This window comes from Diabrotica undecimpunctata, chromosome 7 (genome assembly GCF_040954645.1).
Source record: "Diabrotica undecimpunctata isolate CICGRU chromosome 7, icDiaUnde3, whole genome shotgun sequence".
NCBI classification, from domain to species: Eukaryota; Metazoa; Arthropoda; class Insecta; order Coleoptera; family Chrysomelidae; genus Diabrotica; species Diabrotica undecimpunctata.
The window spans coordinates 121,823,816-121,847,176 of record NC_092809.1 but is presented as its reverse complement, the minus strand read 5'-3'; the positions used below and the strand labels follow the sequence as shown (position 1 = coordinate 121,847,176).

General features: G+C 32.3%; 2 protein-coding genes across 3 annotated transcripts in view; one reads left to right on the top strand and one right to left on the bottom strand.

Annotated features, from left to right (window-relative positions):
• RhoGEF64C (Rho guanine nucleotide exchange factor at 64C) overlaps nucleotides 1-23,361 on the top strand; it is a 534,285-nt gene that overhangs the window by 353,440 nt on the left and 157,484 nt on the right. The window lies entirely within an intron of this gene.
• On the bottom strand, nucleotides 844-2,973 carry LOC140446958 (uncharacterized). Its single transcript, XM_072539550.1, has 3 exons — nucleotides 2,745-2,973; nucleotides 2,498-2,688; nucleotides 844-2,442 (listed from the first exon to the last, which is right to left on the bottom strand). Exons 1-3 carry the CDS (start codon nucleotides 2,855-2,857, stop codon nucleotides 2,300-2,302), a joined length of 447 nt encoding a protein of 148 aa, XP_072395651.1. The 5' UTR covers nucleotides 2,858-2,973; the 3' UTR covers nucleotides 844-2,299.

Below are 23,361 nucleotides of genomic sequence, written 5' to 3'. Positions count from 1 at the left end.
CTTATCTGCAGCAGCGCGGAAAAGCTGCACAGATGTTGTATTGAACCAGATTCTAAGGTTCATTAACCAAGATGTTCTTCTTCTTCCTGGACCTCGTTTTCCAAATATTTTTCCTTGCAGGATGGCTTGAAATACAGCATATCTGGATTCATTTTGCATAATATGTCCGAAGAACTGTAACTTTCGAGATTTGATGGTGGTCAGTAAATCTCGGTTCTTATTCATTCTTCTGAGGACCTCCTCATTTGTGACTCGGTCAGTCCACGAGATCTTAAGCATTCTCCGATATAGCCACATCTGAAATGCTTTCAGTTTTATGCACATATTTTCGTTCAAGATTCAACACCATAAAAAAGAACAGAGAAGACGAAGCATCGCAGCATTCTTACTTTTGTCACAGTATATTGCTTATAAAGAATCAGTAGGTTCACTCTGCCGCCAGTCCTTTGTTCTTCATGTTCCATTTTTTTCACGCGCATTACTTCCACGCGCAGATAAATTCCAGTTTTTGATACACTGCTCAATATAATTTTTAATACACTGCTCGAAAATAAATAGGAAAAAAGTGACTTGTGGCGAAATAAAATTTAATTAGATTTTCGGAATAATGAATACTTTCCAAAATTTAGCGTTTTCGACAATTATCAATAGTTTCCCAAAATAGTTATTACTGTTTGTCCTTCAAAATGTATTATGTTGAATCCATCAGTTTTGATTAATCGAATATTAATTTTTTGTATTCATTAGAAAATCACACTGTATTCACTGTTACTGGTGAGAAATCTCATAAAACGAAGAGCTAATGAGGAAACTAATTTCTATAGATGAAAAAATAATAATACATTCGAATTATAAATTATATTTTGAAAATTTGAATTTTACAATACCAGTTATAATAAAAATAGGATTATAAAAACACAAGTAGCGAACTATGAATACAAGTTAGAATAGAATATATGTAGTTTCACAATCACAACTTATTAATAACAAAATAATGAAATGAAAAAAGTCATATAGCCTAAAGATCCCACTGTAGGATCACTACGTTCATAACGTAGTTAGTCAAACTCATATTTTTACGTACATTTAAAATTGGAAGAATCTATCTATATAAAAGGCTAGGATGAAAAGTCACACTGTTTATTCAGTAAGGTAACTACGCCACCTAGAAAAGAAATCTGAACTACCAACATCTACCAAAATTAAATGTAATTAATTAAAAGCTGTAAAAACGCTGTTGAGGCAGAAAAAATACACTTTCGACATTGGAGCGTGTGATACGTTAAATGAAAGGGCACTACACAGTATCTTCAATATTAATGAACGTATAGCGACATACGAGATATGATAGGGTACTATGAATAAAAATAGATTTACCATAAGACAAATTTTGATTTTTTGACTTAAAGAAGGCCTCAGGTTCAGTACAAAATAAACAACTGATTGAATCCTAACATGCGACATGGCAAATGAAAGGGGAGGATATAATGAATATATTCAGATAGAAAAAATAAACAAGGCGACTATTAAAAGGGCACTACGCAGTATCTTCAATATTAATGAACGTATAACGACATACGAGATATGATAGGGTACTATGAATAAAAATAGATTTACCATATGACAAATTTTGATTTTTTGACTTAAAGAAGGCCTCAGGTTAGGTACAAAATAAACAACTGATTGAATCCTAACATGCGACATGGCAAATGAAAGGGGAGGATATAACGAATATATTCAGATAGAAAAAATAAACAAGGCGACTATTAAAAGGGCACTACACAGTAAATTCAATATTAATGAACGTATAACGACATACGAGATATGATAGAGTACTATGAATAAAAATAGATTTACCATATGACAAATTTTGATTTTTTGACTTAAAGAAGGCCTCAGGTTAGGTACAAAATAAACAACTGATTGAATCCTAACATGCGACATGGCAAATGAAAGGGGAGGATATAACGAATATATTCAGATAGAAAAAATAAACAAGGCGACTATTAAAAGGGCACTATACAGTAAATTCAATATTAATGAATGTATAACGACATACGAGATATGATAGGGTACTATGAATAAAAATAGATTTACCATATGACAAATTTGCCATTACAGCTTAGTAAGACCCATCTAGATTTTTGAAGTAACTTCATAAAACCAGCACATAAACAATTAAAACGTTAGACTCCAATTTCAAGCATTAAGCTTAGGAAGAGGCTGTATGAAATCTACCCAGACAAATGCTCTATTAGCCAAAATAGATGAATTATTTCTAGAGTTTAGATTTAGACAGTTATCTACCAAATTCATGGCCAAAACTTACAATTTCCCACAAATATCCAACAATTAGTTTTAAAAATATATGCATACCTTCCATTCTATATGTCAATGATTCCGGAGTACTCGCAAATGTTTGTAACTTCTCCACAGGTGTGCCTACAAAATTACAAAAATGAGTTCTCTCATTATTCACCTGAAAGAAAGAACATACCTTGAACTGGAATGTTTAATCTCACAAGATGAATAGATGGTTTTGCGTTTTTTTCCAACCTGCTTTTAAGCATTCCTGCAAAGGCAGGTTCCTCAAAATGTAAACTGCATATTCTAAAGTGATCATAACAATATTGAGCACTGTACATGGCAAGTTTTTCACATTGAACAATTTTCTTCCATTCTGCAAACCTAAAAATACAACACCGATGAGGTCAATTATATTAAATAGAGAATTTAGTTCTTACCGATTTTCATCCTTGGGAAACCTGAAGAAACTCAAGTTCAAGTTGTTATGGTCCCTGGAATTTTTTCTACATACACAGCAATAATAAACACTTGTTTTAGCTGAATTCATCATAATCCGTCGTTTAAAATAATAAAACCACTTAGAAAACTGGAGAAATATCACAGTAATATGTATTAAAAACGAAATAAACTTATAAAACCAACTAAATAACAACAAATAAATGAAATTTATATATAAATTACTATATAAATTACTATATAAATAACTGTAATTTCTAGTTTCAGAGCATAAACACAAACACGTGTTTGGGTAAAATCAATGTTGCCAAATGTAATCAATCAATGGATAGATACTTATGATTAATTATTTGAGAATATATTAAGTCAGTTAGGCAATATGATTTTTCAAACTTTAGAAGTGTGTATAGTGGCTATGTAAAGAATTTTACCATTTATGAAATTTATTTTCCTCTTTTTGAAGAACTTCTATAATAATTATTTTATTATAAATTTGAAATATTCTTTGAAACTGATGGAATATTTTAAATCTTGCAACAGCGGCATTTTTCGCCAAATCTATTGCGCATATCTTCCAGGAGTGGATTCGAAATTGGAACCGTGAAAATGCGAGAGTGAACTTACTGATTCTTTTTAAGCAATATACTGTGCTTTTGTATCAAGAAAGAGGTTGTGACTCTTGAAGAAGGCCCTCATCCAATTGAAGATGGATCTAGCTTTTCCAATTCCTGCTCTAATGTCCTGGTTGTTGGTCCATTCTTCATTTATTATGGTGCCGAAGTAGTTGTAGTGCGTCACTCTTTCTACAGGGGATTGGTTGACCTTCTGTTATTCTTTTCTTGCTAATTATCATAAGCTTTGTCTTCTTAACATTTATATTGAGTACATATTGTTGACTTTAATACGTGATTTTGTCTATAAGAACTTTTAGGTCTTCTAGTTGTCCGCAAATACTATGGTGTCATCTGCATATCTGATGTTGTTTAGCCGGTAATCATTTAGTAGAATACCTTTTTCAGTTTCGTGCAAAGCTTCGATAAATATTCTTTCAGAGTACAGATTGAAGATTAGAGGAGACAAAATACAGCCTTGCCTCACTCCACGCACGATTTTCACATAGTCAGTGTGTTCACCTTTAACTCTGAGATTTGCTGTCTGATTCCAGTAGAGCCAGTGAGAAAAAAAAAATATCTTGTCTTCAAAACCTGAGAAAGTGGTTCAATACGTCTCCAGCCGGACTATTCTAATAGATGCAAGCAAAGTTAGGATAGCCATGCTGATCGCCAAAAAAATCGGCAAAAAGAATGTTTATTGGAAAACATGAAAATTTGAAATAATTATCTAAAAATAAATATCAGATCTTTTGCGTATAATCTGCCATAAACCAAGCTAGACTTTTGTGGTGTAATACTATTAATGTAGCAGATAAACATACCATTGTCCAAATTGCAGATCCTTAAAGCTTGATATCTCATTAAAGCTGTACAGTGATTGATTATCACTTAAAAAATAATCTGTTTAGTAACGGTAACTAAAGTGATCAAAACATCCAGACGCAAAATCTACCAACCGGGGAAGAAATTACCACATCCAACTTTCGTTGGATGGTTTTTGATTTGTTCCGTTACATCTGGGTACGTTGACTACCTAAGCTATTATATATCATTGATAAATGATAAATCCAGCTGTTGATTTTCACTTACTTCGGTTACGATGAATAATTAACATATCATATTGTGTACTTTCAGAAGTACCACCCAAAAAGACACGGTCCAAACCCGGAAAATAATTAATTAATATAAGTGTGGCTCTGTTCGAAAAAGACTGCGATTTTATTTATACATTATTTAAATCGGCCGTAAGCAACCATTCGTTAATAATTTATTGTTTGTTTTACTTTTTTGTTAGAAGGTTTGTTACATCGGTTTATACTGCTATTAACTTAGCCCCAGGACTAATGACAAAGTAACGATTTTGATGTTTATGATATAACGTCAGTGATGTCGACATTTTGCTCACAAAAACTTCTTCAGAATTGCCAAATGTGATATGCAATAAATTAATGAAATATTTTAGTCCATTATAAATATTTTTGTATAAATATAAAGTTTGAAGTGCAATAACCATACCAATGCTAATGTTTAGAACATATAATAGTGACGTAATATTATCATCTCATGTATAGCATAGTAATCAACTGCTTAAAAAAATATTAATGATAATGACTATACCATTTTTTAACCTTAAAGTTTGTAGTCAAAGAATATAATCCAAAGGAGAGAACGGGGAATACATAGTAATGCACCATGATAAAGCTTGTGCTACAATCTTATTTTGGTGAACCGTTTCTTTAGTTTTAGGTTTGACGAATTATAAGGTTTTTTGGCTGTTTTCTAGAGAAATTGACAATAAAGAACTACAAATAGAGCTCAGAGCAATTTAATAAACTATAACTATAAACAATTCTCAATATACTCAGATGTAACTCTAGATAGGAAATTTGTCCTCTAAGTATATATATATATATATATATATATATATATATATATATATATATATATTTATATATATATATATATATATATATATATATATATATATATATATATATATATATATATATATAGATCGGTTTAAAACGTTCTCCTACGTCTTCCGATACCCAGTTGCCATTCCTCTTCGATTCATCGATGTCTTCTTCTATGTCTCTGTCTTTCATTTCTCTATTGATGCCTTCTCTCCAACTAAAGCGGGGTCTTCCTCTTTTTTTTTTTCTACCGTGAGCTTGCTCTAGATAAATTTTAAATAATGTCGGGGAGAGACAGCAGACCTGCTTAAGGTCCTTTAAGTACACCTGACAAATTGGTGCAAATATTAATGAACGAAACCCAAGTGAAAAGCTGTTACATTGAATGTCAAGCACTAGTTAAGATGTTTCAACATTAGTCATGGTCGTTATGTTGAATAGCACCCTTACAAGTAAAATAAACACTTATGCAACGAATCAACATATTCCTTCACTTGCTTTTTTCACTTATAGAAGTGAACATGTGCTAATCCAAAAAGATCATAAAATATTCAAGATCTCACTCATATGAGCAAAGCACCTATTGAATTCTGACTTTCAACCTCTTTCATATATTAATTTTCAAAGCAAGAAAAAATTGGTTGATTCTAAACGGTCTCATCTTTGTACCCTTAATTAAGGCTAATCTCGAACGATCAACCCAAACCTTTCCCCTTCTTCTACTAAGTTTTCAATCCTAAGAGATTATTGCAAATCGAGATCTTTTCGGGGTGCGTTCCCATTGTAAGCAGTTCAACTTGCGACAATGAGTCAATTCTGTTTGCCAAACGTCAATAGATGCCAATAGACGACAATAGACGTTAATATTCGCCAACAACTTAAATTCCTAAATTGAATAAAATTATAAGACTAGCAGAAGAACAACAAGGTTTTAGGTCGGGAAGATCATGCATCGACGCTAGAATACAGCAAACCGGCATATCTATGTTTCGTGGACCTTACAAAGGCATTTGACCGGGTCAAATTAAAAGACGTTACTGTATGCAAGAGAGATACCTCTAGGAATAATCAAAACGATCAAAAAATATCTACCAAAACAACACAATAAAAGTAAAAGTAGAAGAACGAATGGGATAAGACAGGGAGATTCCCTGAGTCCTCTATTGTTCAACCTGATTATGGACGAAATAATAAAAAAATAAGAACTAAAAAAGGATACTAAATGGGACAAAAACAACTTAAAATAATCTGCTATGCAGACGACGCAATACTACTCTCTCAAAGTAAAGATGATTTACAACGTATGCTGCACCAATTTAATATAACCGCCAGAAAATTTAACATGTTAATTTCCACAAAAAAGACAAAATGCATGGTTACAACAGCTAATTTACTAAGATGTAAATTGGAGCTGGAAGGTCAGATAATAGAACAAGTGATGGAGTTTAAATATCTAGACATCACATTACCTAGCTACGAAAAGCTAGAAACCGAAGTGGAAGATCAAGTAAATAGAGCTGCCTAGATGAAACAATATGGAGAAATAAAAATATCGAGAAAGAAACGAAAGACAGAATTTACAAAACAGTAATCAGACCAATAATGACATACGCGGCAAAAACAACATCTGACACAGAGAGGACAAACAGGATGTTAAAAACAGCAGAGATAAAAACACTTAGAAAAATTGATGGTAAGACATTATGGGACAAAACTAGAAGTACAGACATACGACGTAGATGCAAGGTGGAGAACATCAAGAAATGGGTAAGAAATAGAAGAGTAGAATGGAACGATCATATAAGCTGAGTGACAACAAATAGAGTAGTAATGACGGCAAGAGACGGTTCCCCAATAGGAAGACAATCATTAGGAAGACCACGAAAACGATGTAACGACAACTTACAGGAGGCACGTTAAAAAACAGACAGAGTCATGTCCTTATAAAAAGAAGAAGAAGAAGAAGAACTTAAGTTACTAAACAAAATTTGCACACACCTCGGAGACTGTGTGGATTATCAGAACTAAGAATTCTTTGGTGGGTCATTTGATTTGCCATGTTTTAAAATAGCGATTGTATTGGCCTTTTACAATTTTTTTGAAGATTACTGCTATAGAGAATTTTTCAAAACAGCAACCCTGTCTGGCAAAGTATTTCAAAATATATAAAAAAAATATGAAATTTGATTTATCAGTTTTTAGCTGATAAAAATAAAAAGCAATAAGGCTGAAGCAATAAAAATAAAACTCATAAAACTAAAAGAAAGTGACTTTTGAATTTGTAGCTAAAAGGTTACATTGCCAGTTCGAGGTACAGTCTTTTATAGCTAAGGTGTAGTATGAGTTAGAAATCAGATTATTTAATATTTTATGTTTAGTTAGAATAACAAATTAACAATTAAACATGTAAAATATAAGTATGTAAGAAGAATATATGAAATGCTGCCAAATATATTAGAACTGATCCCTGAGTAACCCAAACATTTATGCTTCATTGTGAAAAATATAAAATTAATTTTTAGTATTTAGTTAAACATAGGCGTATGTCGCATTTACTGCATACTACAACAGTAAATCCAGATCTATAATATCAACACCTACGCTTGGTGATATGTTTGGGCCAATGAGCAACTGAATCCTGTGTAGTGACTTTATCTGGTCTTAGCGAAAGGGGAAATTAAATTTTATTTTTGGTATAGGTTTTTCTTTCAGAGCAATGCAGTCATTTTTATAGAGAATCCATGCATTTATGACACATATGTCCAATATTCAAGTCAGAATGGGAAAATATCATCACTTGGCTCTACTTGGACTTCCATGTGCTAATATTGGGCAATTAGAGAGGGACAGGGTACCTTTACTTTTCTTTTTTCAGTTTCACAGAATCTTTGTACATAAGTCAGGGGTTAAATCCCACAAAAAGTACTTGCTAAACGTACACATTTATTGTCAGTCCATTTAATAACAACAATTCGCTTTTCGGTATCAGACTTATACATATATGATCCTCTGCCACGTTTCGACATTACCTTGTCGCTTTCCATTATACACCCCTTGATTCTGTTTTGCATAACTGTTTTCAAACTGAGTATTCTATATTTTGAGATAACCAGTTGTCTCAAAAAATTACTGAATTAGAGGGATCAGAAATGGTCTTGCTCAAACTTATAACAACGCTAGCACCAACACCAAAAGAAGTGTCTTATTCACTAAGCGCGTTTAGAGTATTGTACAACTCAGAAAATGTGAAAGCTCCTTGGTATGCAATAAAATCGGCAATGTACCCAGACACGCCAGCTCAAACAAACATTTTGTATCCCCATCTATTAGGCTTAGTTTGAATATATTGCTTGAGATTTCTTGAACACGTACTTTTATATGCAATCATAGTTTCGTCTGTGGAATACTGATGTTCAAATTGATATTTCTGACCATTAAATCTGACTGTATTCAAAAGTGGTCTGATTTTAAAATACCGATCTTTGGTTTTGTCTGTAACTTGGCTTTTGTCATTGCAGTGTATAAATCTTCTGAGAAGTTGAAATTGTTTTAGTGGCATAATAATAATTATATATAATATATGCAATTTGGGATTGTCTAGAAAATGTTGCCCAGTAGTCTTCTCCTGCTGGTTTAATTTTCACTCCCATCAATAATAAAATGGATAAGAAATCTGTTATTTTACGAGACGAAGTCTTGATGGATTTTCTTCTTACCTGTGTACTGTACAAATTAGACTGGTACACAATATTTTCAATAACGTCAAGTGACAACAACTTATTAAACTACTACAAAGGCATTACTACCTCTCCACTGAAAAATCGATCTTTATCAGAAATGGAAGTAGTTGTAATATTTTCTTCTGTTCAATTGAAATGGGTTTTTGCTTTATTGTTCGTACAACTTCCTCTTCTCCGTTTGCTCTTTCCTCATCGCTTCTCTATCTTCATCTATTTCTTGTATAACCATATTGTTTGGTCCTGTTTCATCATCAGAGTTTTCGAAAATATTTTCGTGTTGCAAATAATTTTCTTCCAACTCAGATGAATTGGAAATATCTAAAATATTTGAATCTACCGGAGTTATTGCAAGCGTTTTTTTTTTTCTAAGCATTGTTTTTACTATGTTCTGAATGCAGATTTTACCGTTATATAGGTCTTTTCTCACGATGAATATTCAAAAAACTTAAGTAATGAACCTTTATATTCAATGTAAAGCCAAAATATTGAACAAAAAAGGTTTTTACTTACTTTTATGATGCAATATTTATTCACTTTCAAGCAGTATGTAACAGATGGTGCTATCAGTCTTAACACTAATAAAAGACGTTGCAGTTTAAAGGCAAGCTTTCTAGATAGGGTACGTAAAGCACTATGCTATTGACATTATCGTTTAAAGTTAATGTAGTCAAAAAGCTACAGTTCCTTGCTTTATATCTGATATCAATTAAAAATTCGTTTTGTAGTCAATAAATCCGGGTGATTAACCTGTTTTTAAATCTTTGATTTGTGATCTCTTTGATATCTTCCATAAATTTATGCGTTACAATGCGTGCTCGGGAAAAAGATAAAATAAATGCCTCTTTTAATTTTTATTTCATATAACTCCCTAGTTATTCGTACTTTTTTCAATTGTCTCTATATTTTTTTCTGTCGTTTAGTAGGTATATCTATAGGAACATAAATTGGCTTGTCCATAAAATTTTTCATTAACAATTCACAAATGCGCCTTGTTAATAGAACAATGAACTATCACTACAAAGGCGACAATCTGTGCGTGACATTCCAATGTGTTAAGCAGTCTTATTTCTTCGGGAAGTAATACGGAATCGACAAAGAAAGATAATAGATATTTAATATCGTAATTGTGACGAGAACCTGTAAAATAGTTTTTCTTGAAATTAATGCAAAAGAAATAAAAATACCTTCTCTAATATATTTCATAGGAAATGAAAATTGTAAGAACTGCCAGGTTAGTATGTCAGAATCGTTAAAACTGCATTATATATTTGAAAAGTAAAAAGACGTTACTGTTGTGGACATATCTACTTATATTTACTTACCGGATAATTAGGGGCAATGTGCGAAAACAAAAATATCTCTTTTTGCTAATGTACTTTCTAAGTAAAATGCATCAGCAATTGGCAAAACATTATAATAAATTTTTATATAGTTGTAACGATTTTTATGTACACAGATAAACATTTGGAACAAAGACCGTATACATTGTTGTTAATGGTTACCAAAAAGAAAATACAAATATTTGAAAAGCATTTTGTCGTTCTTTTTTTTAATTTTTTTTTAAGCCTATTTACAATCTACTCATAAACAATACATTGAGTAATTAGTAAATGTGATGACAATATTGCCTTGATTTGGGTACTGTCCAGCGACAGTTCTTAATTTTCACCTATGTAACCAGGTCTTCTAGCCAAGTCCTCTTCAGTCTTCGTTCCTCCATTGGTGGCTGATATAATTAACTGATAATTGGCTGTGGTGCGTTGAATTAAGAATTTTGGCCTTATTGAAGTGATATGACGGTTGGTGCTCCTAGGTCATTGTAGATGGTTGCATTGCTCACATACCAAGGGGCGTTAGCTATCATACGCAGTGTTTTTGATTGGAGGGTCTGCAAGAATTTTGTATTTGAAGGCTTTCTACAGCCCCAGAGTTCTACGCCGTAAGTCCATATTGGTTTTAGTATGACTTTGTAAAGTAGTATTTTGTTCTCCAACGACAGTTGTGACTTTTTGCCAAGTAACCAATGCATTTGTTTTAATTTTATATTGAGCTTGAGTTTATTTGTCAGCTTCAGGTCCAAATGCAGCCCAAGATATTTCACAACATCTCTAGCAGGAAAGGGGGGATTGTTTAGACTAGTTTGTGGATAAGTGCGTCTTCTTGTTGTAAATGTGATTTGGGCTGATTTTTCGTTATTGAATTTACTTTTCCATTTTGTCAACCAATTCTTTAATGAATGCAAGTAATCTTGCAGCTTTTCAGCTGTAATAGGTATGTCAGCAGTAAAGCTAATTCCAGTTAATCAGATTCTTTTATTCGGTGATCTAACGTTATATTCTGGTGAATGGTGTTTTCATATTTTTCTCAGTTTGTTTTTTTTTTGTTAGATACTCTTAATGGCTATTGATATTTTGTAGTTCGAAACGTAATTCTAAACTGCTAGATTTGTATATTCTTCATGCATAAATGGTAAACATAGAGACTGAAACAGAACAATATCATACAAAAGGTACTGATTTACTATTGATATTTATAAAGAACAATTACGAACCAGACACAGCAGCTGAATGTACCGTAGTGTTCATTTTCCGTACATCGATTTCGCTATACTGTTCTCAAAAGAATAAACCATCATAACAAAAGGAAACATGACAAAGGTCACATCTGTTTCTAGCTGCAGGATAATTGGTCAATGAGAATAGAGATAACCAATTAAAATAAATAAAAGCACTTGGTTTTTAGTGAAATGACATTGACAAGAAGAAGGACATATGTGTAGAAGAACTGCAGGAGGGTCATAAATGTTTAATGGTTTAAAGGCGTAAACGAACTTCTAAATAGTGTATATATACCCTCACATTGGTATATAGTGCAAAATAAGGCATTTATTTAAAAATTGTGGAATCAATTTTAAAGTAAAGCCAAGACACTTCTGAAGTGCATTCGGAATTATAAAACATCTGTAACAATTGGAGTAAGTTGGTTTCTCGATTTTAGTTCCTCAGTTTTGGTGGTTTATGACAGGCTATTTAAGATAAAGACTTTTTAATTAAAACTGGATTCAACCCAGAGCTAAATGAAACTGTCCTAATAACGAAAACAAAAGAAGTTTTTCGAATATGTGATAGAGTATAGAAAAATATAGATAGTCTAAAAGAGCAAATTACACAATCAGAAATCGTAATAACTAATGGGGTACTAACAACAGATCTATTACCAACTAAGAACGAGATAAATTTTATTTAACTTCTATAACAGGTCCATCTATAAAAGAAAGTGAAGTCACATGAGCAATAAAAATAGCAAAAAATGGAAAAGCACTTGGCCCCGATGAAGTAAATGCTGAAATATTGTTTTTGGGAGAAAATGTAATTAATTAAAGTACTGTGTGGTCTCTTTAACAGACTTTATGACACTGGGATACTACGAACTGGGATATTTAAGTCGACATTTGTCACAATACTAAAGAAATGTTGTGCAAAGACATGCAGTAATTATCGGACAATAAGGGTGATGAGTCACGTTTTGAAGATCTTTCTGCGAGTAATACACAGCAGAATATATACGATATTAGAGGATATAATTAATTAATTAATACTCCATTTGCATTTAGGAGTTGCTTGAGACGAGAGAAGTCTTGTTCAGTTTACAAGTACTGATAGAGAGATGCAGAGATATAAATCAAAATGTATATAGTTAACCAATCGATTTTGAAAAGGCTTTTGATAAGGTCAAAACATAACAAAATGCTAGAGATATTGAAAACAGCTGGATTGGATAATAATTACAAATCTATACTGGCATCAAGTGGCAAGAATAAAACTTGAACAAGAACTGTCGGATGAAATAAATATAAGAGGAGGAGGAGGACACAAGAATACAAGGCTATGTACCTACTATCGCCTTTATTCTTTAACTTGTATTCAGAGGAAATATTAAAGGAAGCCTTAATGGAGACAACAGAAAGTTTTATTGTGAATGGTGTTGTAAACCTGAACAATATTAGATATGCCGACGATACCTTAGTGCTGACTAATTGCGAAGAAGATCTTTAAAATCTATTGAACAAAATAAAACAAACCTGTAATCATTATGGATTAAAACTCAACTTTAAGAAAACTAAATATATGATAGTTATAAAACAAAATTTTATACAGGATGACGGCATAAAATTGAGAGATGTTGTACTGGACAGAGTAGAGAAACTTATGTATTTCGGCAGTAATATCAATGAGAAATGGGATCCAACCGTAGAAATTAGAAGCTGTATAAAACAAGTCCGAGTTGCTTTTGAAAAAATGGGGAACGTACTTTGCAGGCACGATCTTAGTATTGACCTTCGCATTGGAATTATATGTTGCTTTATCTTTCCAGTGCTACTGCATAGAGTGTACACGTAGACTCTAAGTAAGGCTATGCTTTAACGTTTCCAAGCCTTTGAGATATAGGCATACAGACGACTACTGAGAATAAGCGGGATCGACAAAATCAGAAATGAGAAGATCCTTATACAGATAAACCAAATAAATGGTCAAATAGTCAAGGGCTGGAATACTTTGGTCACGTTATAAGATTCTCACGTTATGAGAAAAATATGAACTATTGCATAACATCTTGGCTAAAAAAATCTTAAAAAAACACAATTTTATGGAAAATCGAGATATAAAAAATCATTATTGAGATATAAAATTGAGAGTTGTTGTCAATAAATGCATAATAGTGAATATGGTAGCCAACATCATATTTAACGATGAATGACGATCATGGAACTAGAAGAAGAAGAACAACTACTATACAGTTGAGAAAAACAGCGTGTTTTTGTAGCGTCGATTATTTCCTACGACCAACAAACCTTCGAAGTCTAAATATTCGAAAGAGCTTTTTAATCTGATGTTTAATTGAAAAAAATTGGGTATCAATAATGGGTATTGCCGCCTCTAGCCCTTAAGACTTCTTGGAGCCGATTTGGCAATCTATTCATGATATCCTGGATATCAGATTGGGGGATATTGTGCCACTCCTCTACCGCAGCTGTCTTCAGCTCTTCAAAGGATGCAGGGGCTGGTACTCTTGCTCTTACCCGTCTTTTGAGGTTATCTCAGATATGCTCAATTGGGTTAAGATCAATATGCTCAATTGGGACCTGTGCTGGCCATGGTAAAACTTGAATCCCAACCTCATTAAGGTACTCACGGGTAGATCTTGCTGTATGCCAACGTGCATTGTCATGCATTAGTCTGAAGTTATCACCAATGAATGGTGCTAAAGGCGTGACATGATCTTGGAGAACTTTTTGCACGTATACTTGGGCATTCACACTGCCTCTACCGAACACAACAAGATCAGTACGCGCTTCGTAAGAAATACCTCCCCAAATCATTATTGACCCTCCTCGGTAAGCCACTGTTTTGATTATAGCGCATGCAGCAAACCTTTCATTTTTACGCCTCTAGACACGTTGGCGTCTATCTGGATCTTTTGGGGCTATTCTGCTCTCATCTGAGAACAGTATATTCTTCCATTCTGCCATAGTCCAGTTAGCATATTCTCGCGCAAAATGAAGTCTAGCCCTACGGTGTTGAGGGAGCAGTTGTGGTGCGCGAGCTGGACAAAAAGCCCTCCAGTTTATTTTTGACAGTTTTCTTCTAATCGTTTGTCTACTCATACTAACGTTTCTCTCCTCATAAAGAGACCTACAAGCTTCAGGAGCGGTGCAAAAGCGATTTCTCAATACTTTAGTGACAATGAAGCGATCATTTTGAACTGAAGTGCATCGTTTTCGGCCTTAACCTGGCCTGCGGTTGTACGATCCTGTCTCCCGAAATCATCTGATGGCATCTTGTACCGTAGTTCTGGGTACATCGAGTATACCAGCGTTATGACGTTGACTGTAACCAGCATAAACTAAAGCCACTGCCCTAGCAGCATCAGTTGTAAAGAGTGGCATTTTTAAAATTACAAACAATAAATAAGCACTAAAATTTCAACTTAAATAATATTCGCTCACAATGATATAAAATTACAATTTTAATTGTTAATTTTAATTACAAATTGTTCAAGAATTGTTATTAACACGGAAACAGATTTGCAACAACGTCGTACAACGACTATATGTCAAAAATCCTTCGATGACACTAATTTTGGAAACAAACTGTCACAGGTGATGTAAACAAAACAATAATAAAGATTTTGGGGTTAATTTTGCTGGTGATTTAAATCGACTGTATTGATGAAAAACATGGCTAGTTGTTAAACTACCTAACTTTTGTATTATCCAGTATAAGCGAATGAATCAAAAAACAAAATGTTAAGAAAATATGTGGCTATAGTTAGGTTTTAATTTCAATATTTTATAACTGCTAGAATATTCCACAGGATGATGCAAACTTTAAGAAAAAAACACAGTTTAATTCGTACACCCGGTATACAATGAAAATTTGCCTGTTTAGAAACAGTATTATTATACCTATATTATCAAGGAATAAGGCTATAGCATATTAAAAAATCACTTAAATCGGACAACAGGTTAAGGAGATATAAGACATCAAAAATTACTCATTTTTAAGGTGGCCGGTTAATTTTGGCCCAGAGTGTATGTTCTGAAGAACTTAGCAATTACCATAAATAAAAATTAAAGGCTACCCTAGTAGAATTTCAATACGTTTTTGTCATGAATAAAAAAATAAGAGCAAAATAAACATAGTAACCCATAAAATCAATATCGGAGATGCTTAGCCAATTAGACAACAAGAGAGAAGATACATATTTGCAAAAATGAACAAAGCTGAAGAAATTGTTAGACATAGACAATTAAACAATTAAATAGTCCGTGTGCATTATATGTAGTCCGATAAACAAGAAGGATGGTTTTTGTATTCACTAACGCTACATCAATGCAAAACTGGAAAAGATAATTATCTCTTTCTTAGAAGAGATGATACATTTTGCACTCTCTGCAGTTTTCGTTAGTGATCTACAGTCGACCTGAAAAATGGATACTGGCAAGTGGGAATAAAGTCAGGTGATTGGGGGAAAACAATTTTTACAGTTGTAAGTTTTGGTCTCACTTATGCTTTCGCTACATTTAAGTGGCTTTGGTTTGTTTGAATAAAGTAATTTTTGTTGAAACGAAAATGATCATTCGATGATCATTTTAAGAATGTAATGCAAATGTGCCAAAAGTCTCACCTATTTCCAAGAGAAATTGGATATTTAAGTTATATTGTATTTGGCAATGATGTAATAACTAATCCCGAGTCAAGTCGAAAAAAGTCGAGAGTGACTAGTACCAAAACGAAAAATTAGAAGTTTGCTTGACTTATACACACTGCCAACATCATTAAACTTTCTTAAACCTAACAGATGTAAAAAAATTTTATATATGGAATGAATAGTATCACAAAGCTTCGAAAAAGTTATAAAGAGCTCTTATTAGTAGACCGATATTAAGCTCTGTCGAATCCAGGCAATCAGTCCCCAGCATAGAAACAATAAAAAATGTCTTTGGTTGCGTGTAAAATAGTTTTTATACAATATGGAACAGTTCAATACTCTTCTCTATACGTGTTACTGTTATTTATTATTGCCAGAAAAATAATTAAAATTCATTTTACTTAATAAAAACTAAGAATCTTCTTAATACACTCACTTGCAGATCAAACAGACATACTTTTATGGTTTAATGAACACCACATAAATGTCGTCTACCTGCTTTACAATAAAATCTGTTCTACTTCATTAATTCCAAAAATAATGAAAGTTGTGAAACGCTTAGCACTACTATAATATAAATCTTATAATACCGGTTTTTAAACTTTAATATAGATAATTTTCGATCTAATTGGGGGATAGCAAATCTATAAATCAACCTAATTTTAGCTATTAGCAGACAAGTATATCAGTATCCTATAATCAAATAGAAAATGAATAGAGACATTGAAATAATATTTTGTTGATTTATTTGATAATAGATTAAATTAATTTATGTTTTAATGTTCTTATTTATACGTTTCATTCTAAGCCCAATTTCAAATGTATAAAATAATTTCTGGAAAAGATTTGCGATCCCTAAATCAAAAGGTGGTGTTAAAATATTTTTCCGTCAACCGTCTATTTATGATCAATTTTAACCCCCTTAAAATCATTGATTAATGGCCCCTATTAATGAATGATTTTATATTAATGAACGATTTCATTATAGGCAACACAACATACATTGCTTGCATAAGTTAATTAAATGCTCTGTGATTGGCAGTGACCTGTGGTGTGGGCAACCAAACATATACCTATTTATATTCACACTAAAAAAATTAAAATGAAGTAGCCGCTGTAGCCACTATCTGTCATTTTATGTCATTATTTACTTTATTGTTTAAAATACTGTGTATAGCATTTTTCATATAAAAAAGCTTGCACGTCATTCAAGATTTACGTCGTCAGAACCCCACAGCGTTGCCAAAACATCAGAATAGTTAGTAAGTGAGGAATTTTTAAAATGTCAACTATTTGTCAAACTATTATATTAACAGTAAATACACTTAGTTTTAAGACTACTGCAACAAATTAAAATACATAAGAAAATATTTTAATACAAAATTATATATTCTAAATTTTAAACTTACCTCTTTTAGGGCTTTAATAGTAAAAAAGTCCCGTCCTTATTTCTTGTTCAAAATAATCTACCTTATATGACAGCTTATCAGCTTTCTACAGACAATTTATTTGTTTTGGCATATCACAATCACAATACACAACAATAATTAGTGCTTAAAGCTATTTAATATGTATTTATAAATACAATTTATAAATACAATATATTATATAATGATCAAATTGTGTAAGAAATCAAAACATAAACAAAATTCCTACTCTAAAAAAGCGGCAACACTTTATACACTTTTGCCACACGCTCAACTGTCAATAAAATTTAAAGTATTTCCGTATCAGTTGCGTACAATTGTCTAATATATTTAATTAAAATTATTATTTTGTGGAATATTATATTTAAAGAGTTATGTCATAAAATTTATATTATTAATAATAACAAATGTTTTTGGTTATTTAATCAATATAATTCTAAAATTCCCAATATATTGATGATTACATTTTCTCTGATTATTATACCATGTTGACGCCTATGAAAGATCGAGTAGTTCCGTATGGGTTTCGTATTATTAGCTGTGCTAGGAAAATTTGAACTCTAAGGTTGATGTTCCGGAAATTTTAAATACAAGTGACGTCCCTTTGTATAAATCGTGACGTGCAAGTGTTTTACTTTGAAAAATGGTATATTTGAAAAATCAATATTTGAATGAATAATTTCAGTAATTGTACTATTTCGAATATTAATGTTTACAATAATAAAACTACCACTAAGGAAAATTAAACTTTGAATAAAGTTAATGAAAGCTGAAAAAATTGTTTTTTATCGTTAAGTAAATAAAAATTTAAACTAAGATATCTTTATTACTGAAAAGTACGGTCGACGGAAAAGTTTTGTAACGAACTCGTGAAACTCGTGAAGTAATTGTATGTCTTGAAGAAGATTCAAATATAGAGAATGCAGATGAAGTAGAAGTTACATATATTCCTCTTTATGTTGATCAAATTACTGATGAAGAAGACCTAGATAAAGAAGATAATATTAATGCAGAAATTGCTGGAACATATAAAATTTACGTTCCGACAGCAAGTGATTCTGAAGAAGATGATATTCTACTCAACAAAATTCGTAATAAAATGCGAAAACCTAATCAAAATAAGTCGAAAATTTTAGCAATTGGGAAACAAAAAAATTGGGAAATAAAAAAAAATGTACTAGTCTCAATAATTTCAAAATGTTACTTAAACAATATATTAAAAATTTATAGTGTACTTTTTTTATATTGTATGTATATTAGGTTTTTTTCTATTTAAATAAAGATCTATCTACAAACACCACTTCAGCATTCTTGACTCATTCTGAAAGTAATAACAATCATTTATTAGAGCTCATCGCCCATCGAAATATTTTATTATTTTTCGATGAAGTCACAAGCCAGATTATACATTTTTCAAATACTTATGCAGCACAAAACAATCGTCACAAATTCGATATGAATGAAGCTGAACTAAAACGCTTTATCGGTATCTGCATATTATCGGGTTATCATATTTTGCTACAATGTGACTTGTATTGGTTGAAAGATGAAGATAAGGAAGTAGCCACTGTGAGGAAAACCATGTCTAGAAAAAATTTCGATCAATCAAACAAAATATTCGTTTGTCTGATAATACTTAATTAGACAAAGATAACAAATTTCAATAGACAAGGAAATGGTACCACATTTTGGACGTCATTCATGCAAAATGTTCATTCGGGGAAAGCCTGTAAGATTTGGATTTAAATTATGGTGTCCTTGTTGACATACAAGTTATTTATACAAATTCAAACCATATGGACGAAAACAACATAATAATTTTGATTCGGGTGATAGTTTGGGAACGAATGTAGTTTTAGAGTTACTTTCTGTATAAAGAACAGCAAAACGTTCAAAAAGACGGCATGGGGAACATTCGAGTCTGCATTTGCTACTGTGTAAAGTTTTACTCGTGAGATGGAATGATAATTCTGTTGTTGCAGTAATAAAAAATTCCTGTACATTGCTACCTCTTGTTCAAACAGAACGATACAGTCGGAAAGAACACAAAAATATTTTCGTATCTCAACCTGAAATATTTTGCCTACCACATGGGGTATTGCTATAAGGGTTGAAAATTGGGGACAGTGGATGTGGAAGTTGTATGGCAATGGGTCGGATTGGGACAACTACAAAAAAAAATGAAACAAAGGGGTAATGACATGAATCTCCTAGACCTAAGGGTTAACAATAAACAACAAGAAAGACCTCTAGCTATTTGAAATAAGCACGCCGCTTCGAAAAATCCTAATCTTGCTGGATAAAAGAAAAAAGGCCCTTCTTTCCTAAAATAAAGAACTTAAACAGGGGTTAGGAGATTTTTCTAAAATAAACAAAATGGTTCAAAGAGATAAATTAAACATTTATTGTTGTGTCACCACAAACAGTTACAAAAATATAGATGTTACAAAAATTACTATATTAGTACAGAGATTCATACCAAAAATAACACAGAAAACTTACATGTGTTCTATTTATTTACAAACTCGGGAGATGCTACAAAAACTTACAAATGTTACTAAGCTATAAACTGTGGCAAATAAAAAAATTATTGCAAATAAAAAAATATCTTTTTAAATAATGAAAGCAATTATTATTTTTTTTTAAATCTTGACCTTAAAATTTTACACAAAAGTTACCTTAACCTTCACTAAATTTCACTATGCATGTCTGGGGTCGGGAACTGGAATCATACTGGAATTATACTGGGGCAGATCCGGGATGACGATCAGGGATAAGAAGATGAGGGCGGAAGCCAGCACCGGTTGGAACACAAACCTTGAAAACTCGTCTCCTTTAAAGACTGGAACAGACACAGCACAATGGCAACATGCGGCCATCTTCAAAAACTGCTCAATACCAAGCATCCAACTGCTACTGTCACTTCATACTACATTTCCATGACAAGAAAAGGAAAACAAAAAGATTACGAATTTGAAAATAAATTCGGGCTCCAACAAAACTAAACACGCCTTTAACAGCTGCCGGCTTTACCGAGAGTGATCTCATATTCTTTTAAATTCCTTCGCTTAACTTAGCACAAACAGAACATATAAACTGGAATATTTATTTGAAACGCAGAATATCCTAAAAGGTTTCGATTAAAAGAAATGCCGAGGAAAAACACATCTGTGAAATATAAACAAACTATAAAATGGTTTACATTAACTTCGGCGACGTAAAAAGAAAGAAATATTATTTGGGTTTTAACTCGTACGATAGGAACAAAGAAACATAGAAAACATTCTTCATTATTTTAATACATATATGAGGCGATTTCAATTTAATATATATACAAGGGGATTTTAAAATATATATCAAGGAAAATGCAAATGCTACAAGCCTAATGTAGTAGCCGAATACAATATGTTGATGGGTGGTGTGGATGTGCACGATAATGGCATTGCTAGTTACCGAATCAGAATAAGATCGAAGAAATGGTGGTGGACTCTATTTATAAATCTTATTGATAGCACAGTCGTAAATAGCTGGAAGATTTACAATATTGCAAAAGATAGTAAAATGTCACAATTACAATTAATTATAAATCACTTCTAGCAGTATCACTTATGAAATTTGAACGTTGTGCTGAAATAGTGAACACAGAAGTGGTTGCTCAGTCGGGTCGAGGACGTCCCTCCAAAGATAGTTTGCCTGGCGATGTAACATTTGACAATATTGGTCATTTGATTAGAAGGCACGATACAAGTGCACGAAAGAAATGTACGTTTCATATGTATTTAAACAAAAAAATGTAAAATTCATCTCCATCCCGAATGTTTCGAATCGTTTCATACAAAATAATAATTATGTTTTATATTGTTAATTTTTTTGTTAAAAAATCATAAACATATCTTAGTTGAGGAATTTTTAACTAGTTTCAATAAAAACATTCGGAAAAATTATTGTTTTTCATTGCTGGGCTGTTAGTGGGTTAATATTCACTAGGATTTCTTTGAGAGCCTAATAGTTTGAATGAAATTTTTCTCAGGGCCGCAAGTACAAGTGGTGGTATGAAATAACTTTAAAACTATATGAATATATCATAAGTTTATTACAAGTTACGTAAAAACAATATAATTATATAATTATAAATTATATGGACCGTTTTGCATGTAAAAAGTAGGAAAATGTCTTTTACTTGACTCCAGGAATGTCAAGTCCTGAATTTGTTAATTCTTTGAAGTCGACCGGCGAAATATTTCACAGCTCTCTAGAATGGCATCTATGTTAGCAGGTTGGGAAGAAACTGAAATTCTCAAAATGTTTTCAACGTTCTCACTAGCTAGCCTAGATCTGTACTTGTTTTTTACGAACTTCAGCTTACTGAATGTAAATTCACAAACATATGTAGATGCAAAAATAGACAAAATTTTCTGAGCACAGTCAATTAGGTAAGGAAATTTGTCATTTTCAACTGCTTCCCAAAACTTATAGTGAGCTTTTTTCTTCATTTTTTCTTCAAAAATACTTTTGTAGCTCTGTATCATTCTTAAGGTCAATTAACTCATTTTTCAAATCCCTAGCTTCGTATTCAAAAATAGAAAGATGAGCTACATTTTCTGTTGTTATTGCCCATGGATTTTCCACCAAGCGAAATGGTTCTTAAAACTTCCTGAAGTCACTAAACCTCACAAACATTTTATCCTTTAAGTCTGCTAACAGCTTCAGTAAGTCAGAAATCTCTTTTGGATTTTCATCAAACAGTGCTTTAACGGAAGGAAAGCTGGAATAATCTTCATTTGACAATTCTTCAATATGCATATTCAGCTTCTACTCCAGTGAAAACACAATACTCGTCATTTTCGTTACAATATTATTGTAATCTCCTTGCAATTTGGTCAATGTTTCATTCATAATGCTCATTGTATCAGTGAGAAACGCTACTTTAAGACACTAACTAAAATTATGAATATCAGGAAACTCTTTATTCTTTGTAGCCAAAAACAGAGTAATCTCACGTCGAATACTGAAGAAACGTTCCAAAACTTTACCCTTACTCAGCCATCTCACTTCTGTGTGGTAAAGAATGTCCCCATATTGCGACATAAGTTCTATCAGTTTCTGATATTATAGTTTGGGCTTATTTAATTTAAAAACATTGTTTTTAGTTGTTTGAGGCCCTTATCACAACCTAAAAATGGATTTATAGAAAACTGTTTAATAAATTAGGACCACTTTTTGTATAAGCGGCCACATCTTTCAATGTGAGATAAAATAAAAATGCGATGACTAACTGAAAGGTTTAAGATTAGAGAAACATAATATTTTGTCATGTTTATTGGAAATACTCGACATCATTAGCACGTGCAAATCCTACCCTGTCGCCTAATTTCCTATGAAATTAAAATGGTAAATGTTTTTAGGACCCATTTTTTTTTCGGACATGCGTATTTACGAGGTCCACACGGTTTTGAAACATCTTTACTGGCCGACCAGTGCCACTGTTGTGGGGGTAAAGATGACTAATGTGAAATGCGGTACAATGCATGGTGCCGCTCTACAGTACTGTAATCTGATTAAATACATAAATAGAAACATAATTACATTATAGCTCGCAAATTTTGTTTTACTGCCTAGCAGTCTGAGGGCCGTGAAAAATCGCTCCGAGGGCCGCATGCGGCACAAGGGTCGCGTAGTGAGTATGGCTGAT

Bases quoted from the DNA above. Each gene is read 5' to 3' on its own strand.
- LOC140446958 (XM_072539550.1), bottom strand. From the start codon at position 2,857: ATGATGAATTCAGCTAAAACAAGTGTTTATTATTGCTGTGTATGTAGA. The intron at 2,689-2,744 runs GTAAGAACTAAA...TTGTATTTTTAG, and splicing joins TTTCCCAAGGATGAAAATCG to GTTTGCAGAATGGAAGAAAA. The intron at 2,443-2,497 runs GTATGTTCTTTC...GTAATTTTGTAG, and splicing joins ATTAAACATTCCAGTTCAAG to GCACACCTGTGGAGAAGTTA.